The sequence below is a fragment of the Anabrus simplex genome, chromosome 10 (genome assembly GCF_040414725.1).
Source record: "Anabrus simplex isolate iqAnaSimp1 chromosome 10, ASM4041472v1, whole genome shotgun sequence".
Lineage (NCBI taxonomy): Eukaryota > Metazoa > Arthropoda > Insecta > Orthoptera > Tettigoniidae > Anabrus > Anabrus simplex.
Genome location: NC_090274.1, coordinates 33,672,369 through 33,693,679, shown reverse-complemented (window position 1 = coordinate 33,693,679; position 21,311 = coordinate 33,672,369). Strand labels below are relative to the sequence as shown.

At 43.1% G+C, this 21,311-nt stretch overlaps 1 protein-coding gene across 1 annotated transcript in view; it reads right to left on the bottom strand.

Annotated features, from left to right (window-relative positions):
• Positions 1-16,832, bottom strand: part of LOC136882043 (putative inorganic phosphate cotransporter) — a 311,381-nt gene extending 294,549 nt beyond the window's left edge. Inside the window, exon 1 of the mRNA XM_067154544.2 lies at positions 16,695-16,832. Within this exon, the coding sequence (XP_067010645.2) occupies positions 16,695-16,779 (85 nt within the window). The 5' untranslated portion in view covers positions 16,780-16,832. The remainder of the gene's footprint in view (positions 1-16,694) is intronic.
• Between the last annotated feature and the right edge of the window lie 4,479 nt (positions 16,833-21,311).

The window sequence follows — 21,311 nt, the reverse complement described above, 5'->3', positions numbered from 1 at the left end:
ACTCCAGTTTTCCCTGTCATCTTTCATTCCAGCAACATTATCATTTCACTTCATCTGTCAGTCATTAATCATTGCCCCGGAGGAGTGCGACAGCGCTCGGCAGCCGGCACAATTCCTATCCTCGCCGCAAGATGGGGGCTTCATTCATTCCATCCCTGACCCGGTCAATGACTGGAAAACAGGTTTAGGTTGAGAGCGTATTTATTGCACCTAAAGATCCGAGGTTTACTGATGGCAACTTCAAAGTATTCGAAGCCATTTCAACCACTGACGACTACGAACCTGGATTTTAATAACATAACGGACTGGACACTAGAAAGTAAATTATATCTAAACATTCCAAAAGTGTATCCGTGTCGTTCACCCGAAGTAAGACCCCCACCCTCTTCACTTATAGAAGTTAAAGAGCGATGACCTGAGACCCGCAACAGAATGGAAAGACTCCAGGCCGGGGGCACACTTTCACTCCTCAGGCACAGAAGGCAGTCGCTTGAAGCATGTAGAACTTCAGGATTTGTGATAGAAATTTGAAGCCATTAAAAAATGTATTTAAAATAACACATTGGTCAGGCCGAAACTAGAATAGGCGAGCGTTGTAGCGAGCCCTGGTACAAAGACATACGAGAAATATTTAACATTTAAAAGAACCATTTCTTGATGGAAGCAGTACTTTTCCACCCATCTTTTGGTACAAGCCAGAGCAAAGTGTAGCTTCCACCCAAGTCCGAGCCTCATTCATGGCTGTGACAATATGGAAGCTGCTGGGGTATGGGTGGTGCTGAGTAATGATATTCAGTGTGTCTGAGTGTTATGAAAGATGTTGCTCATAGGGTTAGTCGTGTTGCAATAGCACTTTCTTAACTATACTTTCCCCTGGACATCTGAGTTTCAACTTTCATGCCCGATACTTGTTACCGGGACAAGGTGGTTAGGAGGCTGTGTAAACTCTAGTGTGCTTTTCCAGAACTGGAATTTTTTTTAAAAAATCCACACCCTGTTTCCAGTCTTTCGACCGGGTCAAGAATGGAATGAATGAAGCCTTCCCATCTAGCGGCGAGGATGGGAATTGTACCGAAGCCTGTCGCACTCCTCTGGAGCAATGGTTATGAATGACAGATGAAATTAAATTACAGGGAAAATCGGATTACCCGGAGAAAAACTTGTCCTAACTCCGCTTTGTCCGGCGAAAATCTCACATGGAGTGACCGAGATCTGAACCCAGCGGCGAGAGGCCGGCGCTCTGCCAGAATTGGAAGTTTAAAATAAAATCCACACCCTGTTCCCAGTCATTCGATAGGGTCAAGGATGGAATGAATGAAGCCCTCCCATCAAGCGGCGAGGATGGGAATTGTGCCGGCTACCGAAGCCTGTCACACTCCTCTGGGGCAATGATTAATGAATGATAGATTAAATGAAATGATGACACGGAAAACAGGATTACCCGGAGAAAACTTGTCCTACCTCCGCTTTGTCTGGCGCAAATTTCACATGGAGTGACCGAGATTTGAACCCAGCGGCGAGAAGCCGACGCTCTGCCAGAATTGGAAGTTTCGCTTCAATATTCCTACATTTTCTGTGGGATAAATAAGCTCGTGTGAACCGAGCCTCTGCTAGACAGTCCTCTAGCTCCTTAAGATAATTATGGCAAATTCTTTTCACCTTCCTTTCCTTGTTTAGTTGAAGACTGAAAAGAATTCCCACAATTAGATAGTAGTTAACCCACTATTACCGTCAGTAAAATGCCACCATTAATAAGCTAACATTCAACCACGAAGGAAAAGGTAGAGCTCATTGAAATACTGAGCTTGTTCCATAAGTCATCAAAAGCGGCGTTACATCTTCCCAACAAGTAGGAACACATTAGTCTAGTATACACGAAGCCCATTAAAAATAGCAGAGAAATTTGAAAATACCGCGCGTATCATCACTCTTCTATTAGTCAGCACATATCTGCTAGAGCTGCCACCCAGGTGGCTTAAATGTTAAATAATTTTTAAATTTATCGAACATCTCTACTCCAAGCTCTTATTCAACTTGCTATAAAGCAATATTTGCCTTAATTTGTCCTCTTGAATTCCAACTCTATTTTCATATTTTGATTTGATCATTCTTGGAAATATTCCCGGCAAGAGAAATCGTCGATGAGTTCCTGATCTCTTCACCGACAGCCGGGGACATACTGCTTAGTCGAGCAGCTCTTCTTAATTCCCAATCTTCCCAGCCTAAAGTTTGCAACATGTTCGTAACGCTATTCTTTTGTCGGAAATCGCCTTTTGGATCTTTTCACGCTGAAAAAAAATCATCAGTGTTTCCCGTCATTTGACCGGGTCAGGAATGCAACGAATGAAGCTCCCTCCCCAAGGATAGGAATTGTGCCGGCTGCCGAAGCCTGACGCACTCCTTCGGGGCAATGACTGACAGATGAAATGAAACGATATGAAATTATATTTAGGAGTATCGCTGGAATGAAAGATGACAGGTAAAACTCACTACCCGCAGAAAAACCCGCCACGCCTCCGCTTTGTCCAGCACAATCTCACATGGAATGACCGGGTTTTGAACAACGGAACCTCGCGGTAGGAGGCCGGCGCGCTGCCGTCTGAACCACTGAGGCCCTCAAGTACAACGGGTTAAATCTCCACCATGTTTCACACATTAGTATCAAAGACAGTTATAATTTTGTGGCTATTTTCAGCCAAAAATGAAATAAATAAAACTTAGATTCCAAGAAAGCAGGTGAATGTTTGGGTAACAAAAGAAATCAGTGCTAGCCTCTAGTGTCATATTCATAAATCGGACCATCTAAAGACTTCCACTGCCTTCGTTAGGTATTGTAGAATACAGCCAGGACGCAACGTTACTGTACCAACATTCTGTGAATTTCTTTCTTTCTTTCTTTCTTTCTTTCTTTCTTTCTTTCTTTCTTTCTTTCTTTCTTTCTTTAACTGTTTACCCTCCAGGATTGGTTTTCCCTCGGACTCAGTGGGGGATCCCACTTCTACCGCCTCAGAGGCAGTGTCCTGGAGCGTGAAACGTTGTGTCGGGGGGGCTACAACTGGAGATGAGGACCAGTACCTCGCTAAGGCTACCTAACCTGCTATGCTGAACATGGTCCTTGCAGGGGCTATGGGGAGATTGGAAGAGATAGACAAGGAAGAGGAAGGAAGCGGCCGTGGTCTTAAGTTAGGTACCATCCTGGTATTTGCCTGGAGGAGAAGTGAGGGAACCACGGAAAACCACTTCGAGGATGGCTGAGATGGGAATCGAACCCCCTCTACTCAATTGACCGCCCGAGGCCGAGTGGACTCCGTTCCAGCCCTCGTACCACGTTTCAAATTTCGTGGCAGAGCCGGGAACAAAGAGGATAGAACAGAATGGAGATGAAGCTCAAGAATAAGTTTCGGTGCCAACCCACAAGGCACTAGTAGTTTCAATCCGCAATCAGAGATAACGCCACAATGCGCTTGTGTGCAATACCTTACTATTATTAACGACAGATAGCGCAGATAAGTAACTTCCGGCGTAGTGATGCACATCCGGTTATGCTCACCACAGCCCCACAGCTCCTCCTCCCCCCCCCCCCCATCGCTACCTATTCCGAGGATTATAATGCAGTTCTATTTCCATTCCCAATACATTATAATGCATATTTTTTATTTTCAAGTACTATGTTGTAAATATGCCTTTGCTGGCGGGCTGTAGTGTTTACAGTGCACTGTGTGTGGGATAGAATAAATTTGTTACTTTCATTGATCTGTCTCAGTCTCATCCTTAGCTTTGATAATATGAAAGTCAGTGAGGTATGAGCGATTCTAGTAATGTCGTTCCTTATGCAGCCAGTCCCTGTTATGAACAGTGTAAAAATATAGCTCATAGGGTCTGTTGGTGCATGCATTTCAGTGGGCCTGGCAGACTGATATGTAATAGCAACTTATGGTTCAGTGAGGAAAGCAACGGGAAACTACTTCATTCCTCGTTTCCCTAGTACACCTCTTCAATGACCCTTAGGCTACCTATGACAGCTGTTGGTGGAGCTGATATCCCTAAATCGTATGTTACTGAGAGCATAATTTTAAACAAAACCTCTCACCACAAAGTAGCTTTACCTTGAAATTGATGACTGACACATTAACGCAAAGCTGATATTATGACATAATACATCCCTTCAAAAGCAAGACAGTAGAACACAGATTAAGCAAGATAAAGTTATCACATCAGTATCAAAGTAAGTTACCACGTGAAAATAAAAATAATAGAATTAAATGCACTGAGACGGAAATATATAGAAATACTGTACATTAATAGAACAATTCAGCTTCCAGCCCCTGAGGTGTACTCAAATACAGGATTTCAGGACTTCCGAAGATATATTTCTAATAAACAAGCACAAGGAACAAAGATTTACAGCACAGGCACATGGACCCTTGGAATTCAAACAACACAAACAGCATCATGGGAACTATCGCTTAAAATCGATATGAATTCGAACAAGGTTAATCGATTGGATTACCAATTTGGCAGGTTCGATCCCGGCTCAGTCTGGTGGTATTTGAAGGTGCTCAAATAAGTCAGCCTCGTGTCGGTAGATTTACTGGCACGTAAAAGAACTCCTGCAGGACTAAATTCCGGCACCTCGGCGTCTCCGAAAACCGTAAACGTAGTTTGTGGGACGTAAGTTGGTTTCGATGTAATCCAGCAATATTATCTCCATAATATTTGACGTTAAATGACTGCCGGTAATTCTTTCTCAGAAGGCCTCACTGTTTGAGATTAGACTTGAAATACTTCACTTCGAGGCAAACGGCCTTTAATTATTAAAATCGCTCATTTAATGCCTACTTGCCTGCCATCTACAGAACCTGCCTACAACTATCTGCGCGTTGAAAATGACCTCCAGTGCCATCTAAAAGTAGGGACTGGAACTACGTGAAGCTAGCTACAGAATGGAACCAAAAGCCCCATTGGACTTTCACTCGGGAATCGAACCCGCGCCTCCGGGAGTGGCAGGTAATCATTCTAACCACTACACCTCCCGTGATTTTAGTAAGTCTAAATTTGAGAAGATACTTCAAAGTAAAGCATTACACAAAGGGTTAAGAATCCGGCAGATGGGCTATTGAACCATAGGCGAAGGATGAAGTCATTCTCACAATCGAATGTCTTGAAGTATATAGAAATTAGATAAATGAAATGTGCATACACTCATGTTCTGCTAATTGATAATTAAGTCAAACAAGGCCATAAGTCTGTAAAGGTGCGAGCGAGTCGACAGGCGATGTGCTAATTGACGACAATTGAGTCTACGGCGACATGCATAATACGATGCAACTGGTGTCTACGCGCTCTCATTATTGGCGACTCACTTGGTGGACTTAGGAGAACATCGTCTACTGCTTGCAATTGCATTGTGAGCAAAAACACTATTTGTTTTAGGTTACCAAGCGAGCTGACCGAGGGTCGCGCAGCTGTGAGCTTATATCCAGGAGATAGTGGGTTCGAATCCCACTGCCTGTAGCTCTGAAGATGGTTTTTGGTGGTTTTCTATGTTCACACCGGGCACCGTAATTAAGGCCACGGCCGCTTCCATCCCAGTCCTACCCCTTTCCTATCTCATCGTCGGCATAACTTACAACCTTTCTGTCAGTGCGACGTAAAGCAAATTATATAAAAAAAGGTTTTAGGTTACGTCGCATCGACTAAGACTGGTCTTAAAGCGACGATGGGATATGGCAGGGCGCGCATTTGCTTGCCGTGAAAATGGGAAACCATCTTCAAAACTGCCGACAGTGGAAGTTCTAACCACCTATCTCCAGAATGGAAGCAAACATCTATGTGCTGGTGGCAATGGTGGTTATTGTTTCAAGAGGAAGTGCAACTGGGCAACCATCCTCTAGTAACCCTTTCTTTCCTGGCCATATATGTAGCCTACCCATAAAACGGGCAGTTCCGAACTCACTCAGGGTCGGGTCGGCTCGTCTGACTCCGACAGATGTTCTTGTACCAGATCTAATGCCACTTCACTTTTCCTTAAAGCAGCCTCAGCAGTTCGTTTGTTTCCGTGTTGCCTCTCTTCGGCTCTTCGATGGCAAGAGCTTTCCGTACTAAATTGTGTTCATTTCTTCTTCTGACGTGGCCATACCAGCAGAGCTGTTTCTCCTCCATCTTGTCGCTGATGGGCACAAATTTAAAGGATCCCTGCACGTGTTAATTCCGCACTTTGTTTAGCAAAGTGACTCCCACCGACCATCGCAACATCCTCATTCGCTGCTCATGCTTTTTCTGCCTTGCCCAACATTCGGAGCCGTACATGAGGGCGGGCCGGGCAGTGGTTCTTTACACTTTGCCCTTTAATTTGGCTGGCATCCGCTGAAATGGCGTATGGCTTTTTTAGTGCCGGGAGTGTCCGAGGACATGTTCGGCTCGCTAGGTGCAGGTCTTTTGATTTGACACCCTTAGGCGACCTGCGCCTCGTGATGGGGATGAAATGATGAAGACGACACATACACCCAGCCCCCGTGACAGCAAGATTAACCAATGATGGTTAAAATTCCCGACCCTGCCGGGAATCGAACCCGCAACCCCTGTGACCAAAGGCCAGCTTATCACACAGAACACCAGTAAGAGAACGGCATTTTATCCAGCCAACACTGAAGCGGTGCTTGACATCTGCATCGATATTGCCATCAGTTGTGATGACTAGAACCCGGATTATATGTATTATATAAAAATGAAAACTATGTAGCCTACATAAATATATGTAGATAAATACGTAACTTAATACCTAAGCTTTATTTCATGTGTTCTTGTACACAGAAAAGGAAACAAAACCGAAAAAGTTAAAAAGTCCAGATGTTATTCAACCTCTAAATTTCATTTGGAGGCACAATTAATAACTAAATAGTTTTCCAAATTTTCTGCTGCAGTCATCGAATGCCTTCTGCCTGTTAGGGTGTTCTTATATATAGAAAAAAAGACTTTTCAACTCCATATGAAGTCACTGGCACGTGTTTCAAATTGCCCGGCAAAGAAATATTTAATTGTAGATTTGTTCAAGCAAGGAAGGTCCTTATTGAGAGAGAAGAAATTTGATCTCATCAAACACAAATATGCTTATTAGAAAATTGTTTTTGAAGACTTCCGTGTGGAGTGTAGCCCTTTATGGAAGTGAGGATTGGGCAATAACGGAAGAAGAAAGAAAGAAAGAGAAAAGGCGCTTTTGACATATGGCACTAAACCGAGGACTGACGAAGGAATCACAAAAGAAGTCACTAAATCTGTGAGAAGAACAATGTGACAAAGTTTGTGCAAGGGAAGATTGATACACAAAGCTCGAGACAACCAAGATTTGCACCGTCAACATAGCTGAAGAATGCGATTCTTTTAAAGAATACCTTACTTTAAATTATTAAATTAGTTTTAGATGTTAGAGACGTACAGGATTTTAAAACTATTAAAAAACTTAAATCAATGTATAGTGAAAAAAAAGGATTGGGTTTTCTTTCAAATGCTCTATATCCTTCAAAATATTTACTATGCTTCGAAATATGTAAAAATATGTAACTTCAAACTTCTGGAATAATGGTCCTTTTAGTGTGATTCGCCGACATTTTAGTTTTTCTTGTAGCTACATGTATGGGAAGAATATGTAATTACATATAATCCGGGCTCTAGTGATGATTGATCCGAAATTTTTGAACTTGCCGGTCATCATCAGTGGTTCTCCAGCAAGGAAGACAGTGTTGTACTGTGCAAAGTTAAAGAACATGTATTCTGTCTTCTTACGATTTATTCTAAACCCACTTGCCTCTAGTATTACCCGCCATCGTTCCAAGACTGTCTCAACCTCTTGACATGACTCAACAACCAAAACAATATTAACACCAATCAGAAGAAAAGTTAAAGAGGCCCGACATCTCGAAGTAAGACAAGGATGTCTACTGTCGCCAATCTTGTTTATCATGACACTGGATTGTATGCTGAGAGAGGCAACGAATAGAAAGCGTGGCATTCAGTGGGGATTAAATAATCGATTGGAAGAACTGGATTGTGTGGATGATCTCTGTCTTCTTGCAGAATGTTTTCGGGACATGGAAATCAAACTGAATGACTCAAAAATAGAAGCTAAAGAAGTTGGCTTAAGGATTAATAACAAAAAGACTAAAGAAATGCGCATAAACCATCGTAACAATTGTAGCTTGACTCTAGATGGAATGGATATAGAAAGAGTAGAGAAATTTTGCTACTTAGAAAGCATAGTAAGCCAGGATGGAGGTGCTTTTAGAGATGTGCTGAGTCGTATAAATAAAGCCCAAGGAGCTTTTGCACAGTTACGATCAATATGGAGATCCCCTCACATTCGCATAAAAACGAAACTAAGGATATTCAACTCAAATGTTAAATCTGTGTTACTGTATGAAAGTGAGACCTGGAAAGTGACCAAAGACATTACCACAAGGTTACAGACTTTTACAAATCGGTGCTTGAGGTACATTATGAGAATATGGTGGCCAAAAACCATCTCAAACAAAGACCTTGGGGAGGCCACAAGTCAAAGTCCCATACAGGAACAGATAATGAGAAGAAAATGGAGATGGATTGGGCACACACTGAGAAGACCACAAGAAAGTATCACAAGACAGGCATTGAGTTGGAATCCAAAAGACAGTCGCAGACAAGGCAGACCGAGGATTACCTGGAAGAGAACCATAGACAAGGAGATTGCTGGAGTTAACAAGACAGGGAGGGAGGTGAAAGCATTGGCGGCAGATAGAACAGGCTGGAGAAATTTCGTCGAGGCCCTATGTTCCACCTGCAATTAAAGGAAATAGGTCAAGTAAGTCAAGACATCTCGAAGAATGAATGCATCTGCAAAAGAAAGTGAACTCCACAAAGAGAGTAAAAACTGAGAGACTTCTCGATCTCTCAAACCGTCGAGGTCGGAAGTGAACAAAAGTTGATCAAAGGAGGTCAGATAGGAATGATTTAAGGTACAGCCTGGCACAAGCAAGTGAAAGCAATGTCGGACTCAGGGGTTTCAGCTATCAAAACCCTGAAACCAACTCGGGACAAAGAAAACACCGAGTCAGGCAAGAACTGATGCCAGAAGACTTGTTCGAAATGGTTCTGAGTTCTGTCAACCAACCAACAGAATATCTGTCAACGAGGCTTCTCCCATCCTTGAGTCATCGGACATCTCCGGTATGTTTGTCATTGCCCGCCTCTGTGGTGTAGTGGTTAGTGTGATTAGTTGCCACCGCCGGAGGCCCGGGTTCGATTCTCGGCTCGCCACGAAATTTGAAAAGTGGTACGACGGTTGGGACGGAGACCACTCAACCTCACGAGGTCAACTGAGTAGAGGGGGGTTAGATTCCCACCTCAGCCATCCTCGAAGTGGTTTTCCGTGGTTTCCCACTTCTCCTCCAGGCAAATGCCGGGATGGTACGGCCGCTTCTTTCCTCTTCCTTGTCTATCCTTTCCGATCTTCCCGTAACTACACAAGGCTCCTGTTCAGCATAGCAGGTGAGGCCACAAAGGCGAGGTAATGCTCCTTCTCTACAGTTGTATCAATCAATCCAATCAATCAATCAATCAATCAATCAATCAATCACTACTAATCTGCATTTAGGGCAGTCGCCCAGGTGGCTGATTCCCTATCTGTTGTTTTCCTAGCATTTTCTTAAATGATCGCAAAGAAATTGGAAAATTATTGAACATTTCCCTTGGTAAGTTATTCCAATCCCTAACTCCCCTTCCTATAAACGAATATTTGCCCCAATTTGTCCTCTTTAATTCCAACTTTATCTTCATATCGTGATCTTTCCTACTTTTAAAGACACCACTTCGTCTACTGATGTCCTCCCACGCCATCTCTCCACTGACAGCTCGGAACATACCACTTAATCGAGCAGCTCGTTTCCTTTCTCCCAAAGTCTTCCCAGCCCAAACTTTGCAACATTTTTGTAACGCTACTCTTTTGTCGGAAATCACCCAGAACAAATCGGGCTGCTTTTCTTTGTATTTTTTCTACTTTTTGAATCAAGTATATCCTGGTGAGGGTCCCATACACTGGAACCATACTCTAGTTGGGGTCTTGACAAGAGACTTATATGCCCACTCCTTTACATCCTTACTACAACCCCTAAATACCCTCATAACTATGTGCAGAGATCTGTACCCTTTATTAACAATCATATTTATGTGATTTCCCAATGAAGGTATTTTCTTAGTAATTAAAACTGAGAGGACTTTTCCTATTTGTAAAGCTCACAACCTGACTTTTAACCCCGTTTATCATCATACCATTGGTCACCCTCCATCTCACAACACTGTCGAGGTCACCCTGCAGCCGCTCATAATCTTGTAACTTATTTATTGGTCTATACAAAAATAACATCATCTGCAAACAACCTTATCTCTGATTCCACTTCTTTACACCCAAAGTCTCACACTCGAGGACACTGCCCTTGAGGTTGGGATCCCATGCTGAGTCCGAGGGAGAAACCAACCCTGGACGGTAAAAGGACTGAGAAAGAAAGAAAGAAAGAAAGAAAAAGAAAGAAAGAAAGAAAGAAAGAAAGAAAGAAAGAAAGAAAGAAACTCACAGTAACGTTGAGTCCTGGCTGTATTCCTTATTTATTTTATTTATTTATTTATTTATTTATTTATTTATTATGCGTAAGGCTTCTAGTGTCGGCAGATGCGAAGGTAGGCTGTGCGTTCGTTGTCGATAAGTGGTTTCTTTTTCCTCTATAGGAAACCATTAAGAGCCTCCGTGGCTCAGGCGGTAGCGCGCCGGCCTCTCACCGCTGAGTTCCGTGGTTCAAATCCCCGTCACTCCATGTGAGATTTGTGCTGGACAGAGTGGAAGCGGGGCAGGTTTTTCTCCAGGTACTACGGTTTTCCCTGTCATCTTTCATTCCAGCAACACACTCCAGTATCACTTCATTTCATCTGTAAGTCATTAATCATTGCCGCAGAGGAGTGCGACAGGTTTCGCCAGCCGGCACAATTCCTATCCTCACCGCTGGATGGAGGATTCATTCATTTCATCCCTGACCCAATCGAATGATCCTCCAGGATTGGTTTTTCACTCAGGACTCAGCGAGGGATCACACCCCACCTCTACCGCCTCATGGGCAGTGTCCTGAAGCGTGAGACTTTGGGTCGGGGGATAGCTACAACTGGGAAGGCCCAGGCGGCCTCACCTGCTATGTTGAACAGGGGCTTTGTTGAGGGAGGGAAGATTACAAGGGATACACAAGTATGAGGGAAGGAAGCGGTCGTGGCATTAAATTAGGAACCATCCCAGCATTTTCCTGGATAAGAAATGAGAAAACCATTTCCAAGGATGGCTGAGGTGGGAATCAAACTCCCTCTACCCACTTGACCTCCCGAGTTTTCGAATGAAGATATCCTGTATAGTGTACCATTCACTGGAAATGAAAACTGAAAATCCACAGCTTTTTTTGTAGTCATTCGACCGGGTCAGGAATGAAATGAATGAAGCCTACAACTAGCGGAGAGGATATGAATTGTGCCGGCTGCCGAAGACTGCTGCACTCCTCTGGGGCAATCATTAATGACTGATAGATGAAATGAAAATGATATTGGAGTGTGTTGCTAGTATGAAAGACGTCAGATAACCTGAATGTCCGGGATTTAAACCATGAAACCCAGCTGTGAGAGGCCTGTGCGCTGCCCCCTGAGCCTCGCGGGCACTTCAATTCACTGAACTGTATTATCTGCGCACTTTTTTATCGATAGATTTGTGTACGGGTTTGAGGAGTAAGGAGGGAGCAATTCCGGCTCCGTAAGTACTGCCAACTGAATGGAAATGAAATCTGAATTGAATCGATAATATGATCGATCGATATGAATTTTGCTAAACCTTTGTTATCTTAAGCCAACAAATGTCACACACACACACATTATATAACATTTCTCGATGTGAATCTTATTCCTAGAGTGAATTCTATAGTTTGGCTTCGCTGTGTAAATAACAACCGTACTAGTACGTAAAGTGTACGCCAGATGTCGCACAGCGATGCATAAGCGATTCATAGTTTGTGTTTCAAAGGTTGCCAGCACGATTCTCGAATATTGCCGAGGTCGACCAATTCAGCACTAGGGTGTAAAGCTATCCAGAAAAGGGGCGCAGATAATAGGTCCTACTCTATTTGGGAGTTTTATCAATTACTTTTAAACCCTATTTCTCATCCTTACTTCAAATCTCACAACCATATGACGAGATTTTAACCTTAATTTACAACCTAGTGAATGTGATTACCTCAATGAAGGGTTTTCTTTACGTTAACACCTAGAGGTACTTACAGCCATCTCCGTTGGGTACTCTCACTCCAACACTGTAATTAAAATTGAGAGGACTTTTCCTTGAAATGAAATGGCGTATGGCTTTTAGTGCCGGAATGTCCGAGGACAAGTTTGGCTCCACAGATGCAGGTCTTTTAATTTGACTCCCGTAGACTACCTGCGCGTCGTGATGAGGATGAAATGATGATGAAGACGACACATACACCCAGCCCCCGTGTCAGCGAAATTAACCAATTATGGTTAAAATTCCCGACCCTGTCGGAAATCGAACCCGTGACCCCTGTGACTAAAGGCCAGCATGCTAACCATTTAGCCATGGAGCCGGAGTTCCTCTTGGTGAAATTTGCTAACTGACTTTTCACCCCGTCAACCATCATACTATTGTCTGCTGTCCATCTCACGGCTTTGTCGAGGCATTTCATGCAATCGCTCACAAAACCGTAATTTACTACTCCATACAGTCGGACTCCTTAGCTGAATGGTCAGCGTTGAGGCCTTCGGTTCAGAGGGTCCTGGGTTCGATTCCCGGCCGGTTCGGTGATTTTAATCGCCTCTGATTAATTCTTCATATTCAGACAACACACAAACTACCAACCACCACAGAAACACACAACAGTTATTATATCCCTACATATAGGGTTGGCGTCAGGAAGGGCATCCGTCCGTGAAACAGGGCCAAATTCACATGTGCAACACAGTTCGCACCCGGGAAAAAGCGGTAGAAAAGAAAAGGAGACAGTATAACATCATCCACAAAAAGCCTTCTGAGATTTCAGCTCTTTACCATATCAGTTATATAGATAAGAAATCATCCAATAATACTGCATTGCGGAATCCCGCTTTTATAATCAGATAATGCTTCATCTACTCTAATTCTCTGAGAACTTTTGAATGGGCATTAAACACATTTTTCGCCCATGTTACTGAATAGGACTGAAAAAAAGCATCACCACCGAATTCTTTAACGAATTTATTTACTTTGGTTTTTTAATGTTGCCGGTTCTTTAGGCATGATAAAATAAACCGAGCCCACTTCTGTGGTGTATTGGTTAGTGTGATTAGCTGCCACCCAAGGAGGCTCGGGTTGGATTGCCGGCTCTGCCACGAAATTTGAAAAGTTGTACGAGGGCTGGAACGGGGTCCACTCAGCCTTGGGAGGTCAACTGAGTATATGGCGGGATTCGATTCCCACATCAGCCACCCTGGAAGTGATTTTCCGTAATTTCCCACTTCACCTCGAGTCAAATGTCGGGATGGTACCTGACAAGGCAACGGTCGCTTCCTTCTCTCTTCCCTGTCTATCCCTTCCGCTCTTCCCATCCGCCACAAGACAAGGCTCCTGTTCAGCTTGTAAGGTGAGGCCGCCTGGGCGAGGTACTGGTCCTCCTTCACAGTTGTATTCCCATGACCCCAACCGGGCAGTAGACCGTGCGGTTAGCGGCGCGCAGCTATGAACTTGCATCCGGGAAATAGTGGGTTCGAACCCCACGGTCGGCAGCCCTGAAGATAATTTTCCATGGTTTCCCATTTTCACACCAGGCAAATGCTGGGGCTATACCTTAATTAAGGCTACGGTTGCTTCCTTCCTAGTTCTAGCCCTTTCCTATCCCATCGTCGCCATAAGACCTATCTGTGTCGGTGCGACGTAAAGCAAGTAGCAAAATAATAATAATAATAATAATAATAATAATAATAATAATAATAATAATAATAATAATAATAATAATAAGTATCCCCCCACCCAAAGTCTCACGCTCCAAGACACTGTCCTTGAAGGTGGTAGAAGTGAGATCCCTCGTTGAGTCCGAAGGAGAAACCAACCCTGGAGGGTAAAGGGATTAAGAAAGAAGGAAAGAAAGAAGGAAAGAAAGAAAGAAAGAAAGAAAGAAAGAAGAAAAGAAGGAAATTAAACCGAGCGAAATGGCTGTGCTGTTTTGAGTCTCGTAGCTGTAAGTTTGCATTCGGGAGATAGTCGGTTCGAACCCCACGGTCGGCAGCCCTGAACACTGATTTCCGTGGTTTCCCATTTTCACACCAGACAAATGCTAGGTATGTACCTTAATTAAGGCCATGGTCGCTCCTTTCTCTTGCCTATCCCATCGTCGCCATAAAACGTGTCTGTGTTGGTGCGTTGTAAAGCAAATGGCAATTAATTCTTTATCACGCCGACTGAAGAATATTTCCATGTCAGTGATGATCACCGTTGATGGAGTTTGTAATAAAAATGTTAATTAGTGAACATCTCCGTGCGATAAGAATGTATGACGTATGAAACTTCAATCAATACATCAATCAATCAATCAACCAACACTGTCTGCATTTAAGGCTGTAGCCAGGGTGGCAGATTCCCTATCGGGTGTTTTCTTAAATTATCACATCTTTCTTTCTTTCTTTCTTTCTTTTCTCTAGTTGTTTAACGTGCCACTAACACAGAAGGTTTTCGGCAAGGCAAGAATTGGGAGGTACACTAGTGCTGTGGCCTAAACGTACAGCCCTAGTATTTGCTTGGTGTGAAAATTGGGGACCACAGAAAACCATTCTCAGATCTGCTAGCAGAGAGAATCAAACTCACACAATGCAAACTCACAGCTACGCTGCTTCAATCACGCATCCAATTCGTTCGGCATTGCAACTCTCTCCACAGTAAACACAGTTGGACTTTCCTGTCAGCATTGAGGTTAGAAAACACCACTTGATAATCAGTACGGTCCTCTCCATTGATCTCTTGAGAATGAGATAACTCTTCAGTGTTACTTGTAAACAGAAAATTTCTATACGTTTCCCGAGTGAAATACAGCATTTTTTTAATCAGTAAAATGCTGCAATCCTGTCTCGAATACAAATATTTGTATGAATCTGCATTCTTATGCTAACAACTAATGAAAAAAACAAAACAAGTTTCTTGGCTGAATGGTCAGCAAAGTGACCTTTGGTTCATAGAACCCCGAGTCCGATTCCCGTTCTTGTCCAGGAGTTTAAGCACGTTTGGTTAATTCATCTAATTCATGGGCTGTGTGTTTGCGATAGTCTTAATAGTCATCTCCATTAACAAATAACATGCCGCACTTCTAACCAATACAGAAACACGTAGTAATACATACAGACCTCCATATAGAGAAGCGTCAGGAAGGGCATCCGGCCGTAAAACCGGATAATGTCATTTGTTTAGTCCCACTAACTTCTTTTAATGTTTTCGGAAACACCAATGGGCCGGAATTTAGTTTTACGTACTTGTAAATCTACAGACACGAGGCTGACGCATTTGAGCATCTTCAAATACCACCGGACTGAGCTAGGATCGAACCTGCAAAATTGGAGTTAGAAGGCAAGCGCCTCAGCCGTCTGAGCTACTCAGCCCGGCAGGAAACAGAACTAACGAAGACAAGAAAAAAATCAATCTGCATTTTCTTAACGCTCCTCTCACAACATTCTCCAGATTTTGGAAGCCTGATATATGATATAAAATTGGAATTCTCTCAGTAACAAAACACTTGTCTTAAAGGGTGTAGCCAAGGGTGGTTTGCTGGAGGTTATAACCCCCTCCCCCCCTCCCCATAAAAATTTTACATAAGAAAAATTAGCAGAAACGGACAAACTAAATACACATTCAAAGAGATAACTGTAGACCAACAGATCAGTTGAATCTGTTTTCTAAGAAGTCTCGAAAGTTGGGTTTTAGATGTAACCTGAACAAACCATTCGTCGTAAATTTGTTGGCCTTGACCGTATTGTTCTTGTTTTGTATTTTAATGTAAGATTTTGTGGTTTACTGCAATCTGAATATCAACAGAATAATTCACTTTTATCAGTGTCCTTAAAATGGCAAATCTCCCATGTGCGCATCGCACACGCATAAGCACTTTCACTGTGTTCTATCATCACTTTGTAAATCTGTAACCTCCCCCTCCCCAACCCCGCATCGACCGATCCTGACTACGCTACTCCTTGTCTTTAAATGCAATTAGTATCTTAAAATATTTTATTTCTAGGTCCAAATCGGTATTGGTAGTTTATACTTGTTAAAACGGATGAATAAATCGAATTTGATACGTTACTGAGAAGGGGGTAGGGATACACATACGGTACGTTGCAGCTCGCAAGTGGTTTTAACAGGAAAAGGTAAAATAATAAAAAAATCAGAAGATATGTAAAGTTGATTTCGGTCGTTAATGTTGTTAATCCACGGAGCACCGGCAAAGGAATGAGTGCTAACGTCTAAAAATGCAGCCGTTCATATAATAAAACATCGCTAACGAAAGCTGTCACTTGAGTGGAACCCGGAAATATGTGGCAGATCGCTAGGTCACGTATGGCATTCCCAACCTTATCAAGTAAAATGGGGACATATAAACAAACAATCCTACCTTTAGGAAGCGGTAATTCAGCTTCGAGAATCCTGAGTTGGCTGCTATTCCTCTCCCGAGCTTCTTGATCCTTATCCTGACCCATGGCTGTTGCTGTTAGTCGCGACCGCTACACCACAAGACAAGACTGACAAGCACTGTGCCTGGCCTAGCAAGTAGCCCGCTCTTGTATGTACCCTCGCCGCGGCGACTCTCCACCAATCAGAAGGCCCGTACCACCACTACACGTCTCGCCCACTTGTACAACACTCCTGCTTGCATTGTGGAAACAAATCCACCTGAAACCGCTGTCAATAAACTTCAATAGTACCCAAATAAAACTCACGTGCCGAGCAGGGCCTCCTAACGTGTTTACTTCAAGCGGTGACAGCGCCTTCTAAACAGTGCACGAAGCGTCATCAAGACACTTTTGATGAGCAGAGCGATTCAGATAGCCAGGTGTCTAGATTTATCACGATAGACTCAATAAATTAACCATGCTAGTGATTTTTCATTCATTTAGTTTGGTCAAGACAATGTGATCCCCTCTTTCCTAAAATAGTTTCTACTTCGACAGCATCAACTGATATTGGAATAAACTTTCTTCCATCAATAATATGATTTATAGTCATTATTATAGGTAATCAAAGCAACTGGTGGCCACGATCGTCTATACGGTCTGACACCGTGGCTGGCCGGTTCGAGTCCCGTTCGTCGAAAACATTTCCACCATCAGAATGTTGGCCGGCAGGGTAGAGGAGGTGGTGGTATACAATTTCTAATCACTAGATTACGTGACAAAATCCTGGATTAAATACCAAACCTCTCCGCAGTGCTCATATGGAGTGAGGGCATATGACACTGTTGATGGTGATTCGTCCGTCGGATATGGACATAAAGCCTTGAGCAGACCCCTTTTGTGCTATCAGACAGCAGTAGGCTATGTGCCGGCACCGGATTTCAATCTCTCCCTTGCTACTATCATATCACGTCATTCATTTCATCTCATCTCATTGTCCGGCTCCATGGCTAAATGGTTAGCGTGCTGGCCTTTGGTCACAGGGGTCCCGGGTTCGATTCCCGGCTGGGTCAGGAATTCTAAACATAATTGGTTAATTTCGCTGGCACGGGGGCTGAGTGTATGTGTATGTGTAGTCTTCATTTCATCCGCATCACGACGCGCAGGTCGCCTATGGGAGTCAAATCAAAACACCTGCATCTGGCGAGCCGAACTTGTCCTCGGACACTCCCGGCACTAAAAGTCATACGCCATTTCATTTTTTCATCTTATCTCATTAAGTCCTCTGATGAGGTTGACGTAATATTATTGGTTTTTACCTTTCGCGGTTTTCGGAGACGCCGAGGTGCCGGAATTTAGTGCTGCAGGAGTTCTTTTACGTGGCAGTAAATCTACCGACACGATGTTGACGTATTTGAGCACCTTCAAATACCACCGGACTGAGCCAGGATCGAACCTGCCAAGTTGGGGTCAGAAGGCCAGCGCCTCAACCGTCTGAGCCACTGAGCCAGGCTGCGGTCATAAAAACTCGCACATTCATCTCACTTCATACCACATCCCATAGCGGAAGGGGAGAAGGACTGGACAGACATACATACATACATACATACATACATACATACATACATACATACATACAAAATAGTTAATCTAAACAGCTTTATTGACAGTCTGACTGCAGTGACATTAGGTCGTAGTAAGCAATATGTTAATAGCTTTACATCGCAATGGCTACTTCTACGGCTGTTTTTGAGATGCCGAGCTGCACGAATTTTGCCCGCCAGAAGTTATTTTAATTGCCAGTAAATCTATGGACATGAGGCTGATGTATTTGAGGATATCGAAATACCACCGGACTGAGCCGAGATCGAACCCTGTATTCAGGAGATGGTGGGTCTGAACGCCAGCGTTGGCTGACTTTGTGGTTTCCAATTCCACACCATACAAATGACAGGGTTGTACCTAAACAAAATTCAAGGTCAATGCCTTCCCATTCTTAATACATTCCCTTCCTAGCTCTCCGTGTGAGTGGGGGCGGTTAACACCCACGGTATTCCCCGTCTGTCGTAAGAGTCAACTAAAAGGAGCCACAGGGGCTCTGAACTTTCGAGTGTGAGTTAGCGACCACGGGGCAAATATCTTAGTCCTGGCATTGTTTTAACTTACTTGTGCCAGGCCGCTCACTTTCATCTATCCTATCCGACCTCCCTTGGTCAACTCTTGTTCTTTTCTGACCCCGACGGTATCAGAGCGTTCGAGGCCTAGGGAGTCTCATTTTCACGTCTTTCGTGTCCCTTGTCTTCCTTTGGTCGATACCTTCATTTTTCGAAGTGTCTGATCCCTTCCATTTTTCTCTCTGATGGTTGCCTAGTTGTAGCCTAGTTTCTCTTAAAACAATAATCACCACCATCATCTCTTCCCGGTAACGTTGTATAGCTAACAGTGTTGGAGCGACATTAAACTTTCCAGGCACCAAGCAAGTGGATGCGCGGTTTGGGTCACGTAGCTGTCAGCTTGCATTCGGGAGATAGTGGGTTCGAACCACACTGTCGGCAGGCCTGAAGACAGGTTTTCCGTAGTTTCCCATTTACACAAGAATAATGTTGGGATTGTATCTTAATTAAGGCCACAGTCGCTTCCATCCCACTCCTAGCCTTTCCTATTGTAAAAAAATCAACTTACCAGGACATGTCAATTTGTGAGCATGTCTTGGCGACCGTGGGGACTAGTCGAGCCTGGCATTGCTTCCACTTGTGCCAAGTTTTCACTTTCATCTTTCGTATCCCAGCTCCTTTAGCGAACTCTTGTTCTCCTCCTCCTACGTCGGGCTGAGTAACTCAGACGGTGGAGCCCTGCTCTTCTGAGGTCAAGTTGGTTGATTCCATTTCCAACTCATTCCGGTGGTGTTTGAAGATACTGAAATATTCCAGCCTCGTGTCGGCAGATTTACCGGGATGTAATCGAACTCCTCCGGGACAAAATTCTGGCACCTCGGCGTCTCCGAAAGCCTTCGGTCTAATAGTATATAGCGAGACGTAAAACAATTATTATTATGACTGTCGTCATTATTATTATTATAAAATACACCATTGGTGGTGGTGGTGGTGGTGATTATTGTTTTAAGAGGAACTAGCGTCCAGCTAGGCAACCATCCTCCCTTAGCACCAATTAAAAAAGGAAAAATGGAAGAGGTCTCATAATTTTTAAAAAAATAGGTGCTAGCAAAAGAAAATGAAAGGCCACGAAGGGCATGAAATTGAAAGACTTCCTAGGCCTCGAGAACCTAACATCGTTGGGGTTGGAAAAGAAAAGAGTTGACCAAGGGAGGTCGGACAGGACAGATGGAACGTGAGGAGCCTGGCACAAGTAAGTGGAAGGAATAGCAGACTAAGCTTAGTGGTGGCGATTGTTTTAGCCGGAATTACAACTAAGCAACCAACGCTATTATCAATTAATTAATTAATTAATGTATTTATTTATTTATTTATTTATTTATTTATTTATTTATTTATTTATTTATTTATTTATTTATTTATTTATTTATTTATTTATCCCACAGGGACAACTCCATTAAATTTGTATACAGAATTAAATGTAGAGTTTCACAAATAGGAAAAGTCCTCTCAGTTTTAATTACTGCGTTGATGGGGTGAAAGTTCCCTTTGGGGATCATTGTAAATACCTAGGTATAATTATAAGGGAAGATCTTCATTGGGGTAATCACATAAATATGATTGTAAATAAAGGGTACAGATCTCTGCACATGGTTACAAGAGTATTTAGGGGTTGTAGTAAGGATGTAAAGGAGAGAGCATATTTGTCTCTGGTGAGACCTCAACTTGAGTATGGTTCCAGTGTATGGGACCCTTACCAGGAATACTTTATTCAGGAACTGGAAAAAATCCAAAGAAAAGCAGCTCGATTTGTTCTGGGCGATTTCCGACGAAAGAGTAGCGTTACAAAAATGTTGCAAAGTTTGGGCTGGGAAGACTTGGTAGAAAGGAGACGAGCTGCTCGACTAAATGGTATGTTCCGAGCTGTCAGTGGAGAGATTTCGTGGGAGGACATCAGTAGACGAATAAGTTTGGATGGTGTCTTTAAAAGTATGAAAAATTACAATATGAAGATAAAATTGGAATTCAAGAGGACAAATTGGGCAAATATTCGTTTATAGGAAGGGGAGTTAGGGATTGGAATAACTTACCAAGGGAGATGTTCAATAAATTTCCAATTTCTTTGCAATCATTTAAGAAAAGGCTAGGAAAACAACAGATAGGGAATCTGCCACCTGGGCGACTGCCCTAAATGCAGATCAGTAGTGATTGGTACAGATATTTGTTCGCGTGCAACCGGTGATCATATTTCGATTATTCAAGTCTTATGCAATGATGCGATATACGAACTGACAAAGTTTTTCTCAATATACCGTATAACACATTATATCTCTGAGTGGTCATGAGCACGACTCAATCATAGTGCAGGCTAGAGAGTTGAGACGAATCACTTGTGCGCAATGTCAACTGAGTTATAATAAGAAGATTCATTGAACTAATAAATAAAAGAACTTATACTTAGCCTATCTACTTACTAACTACTTTAGAATTATAATTTAACTACTT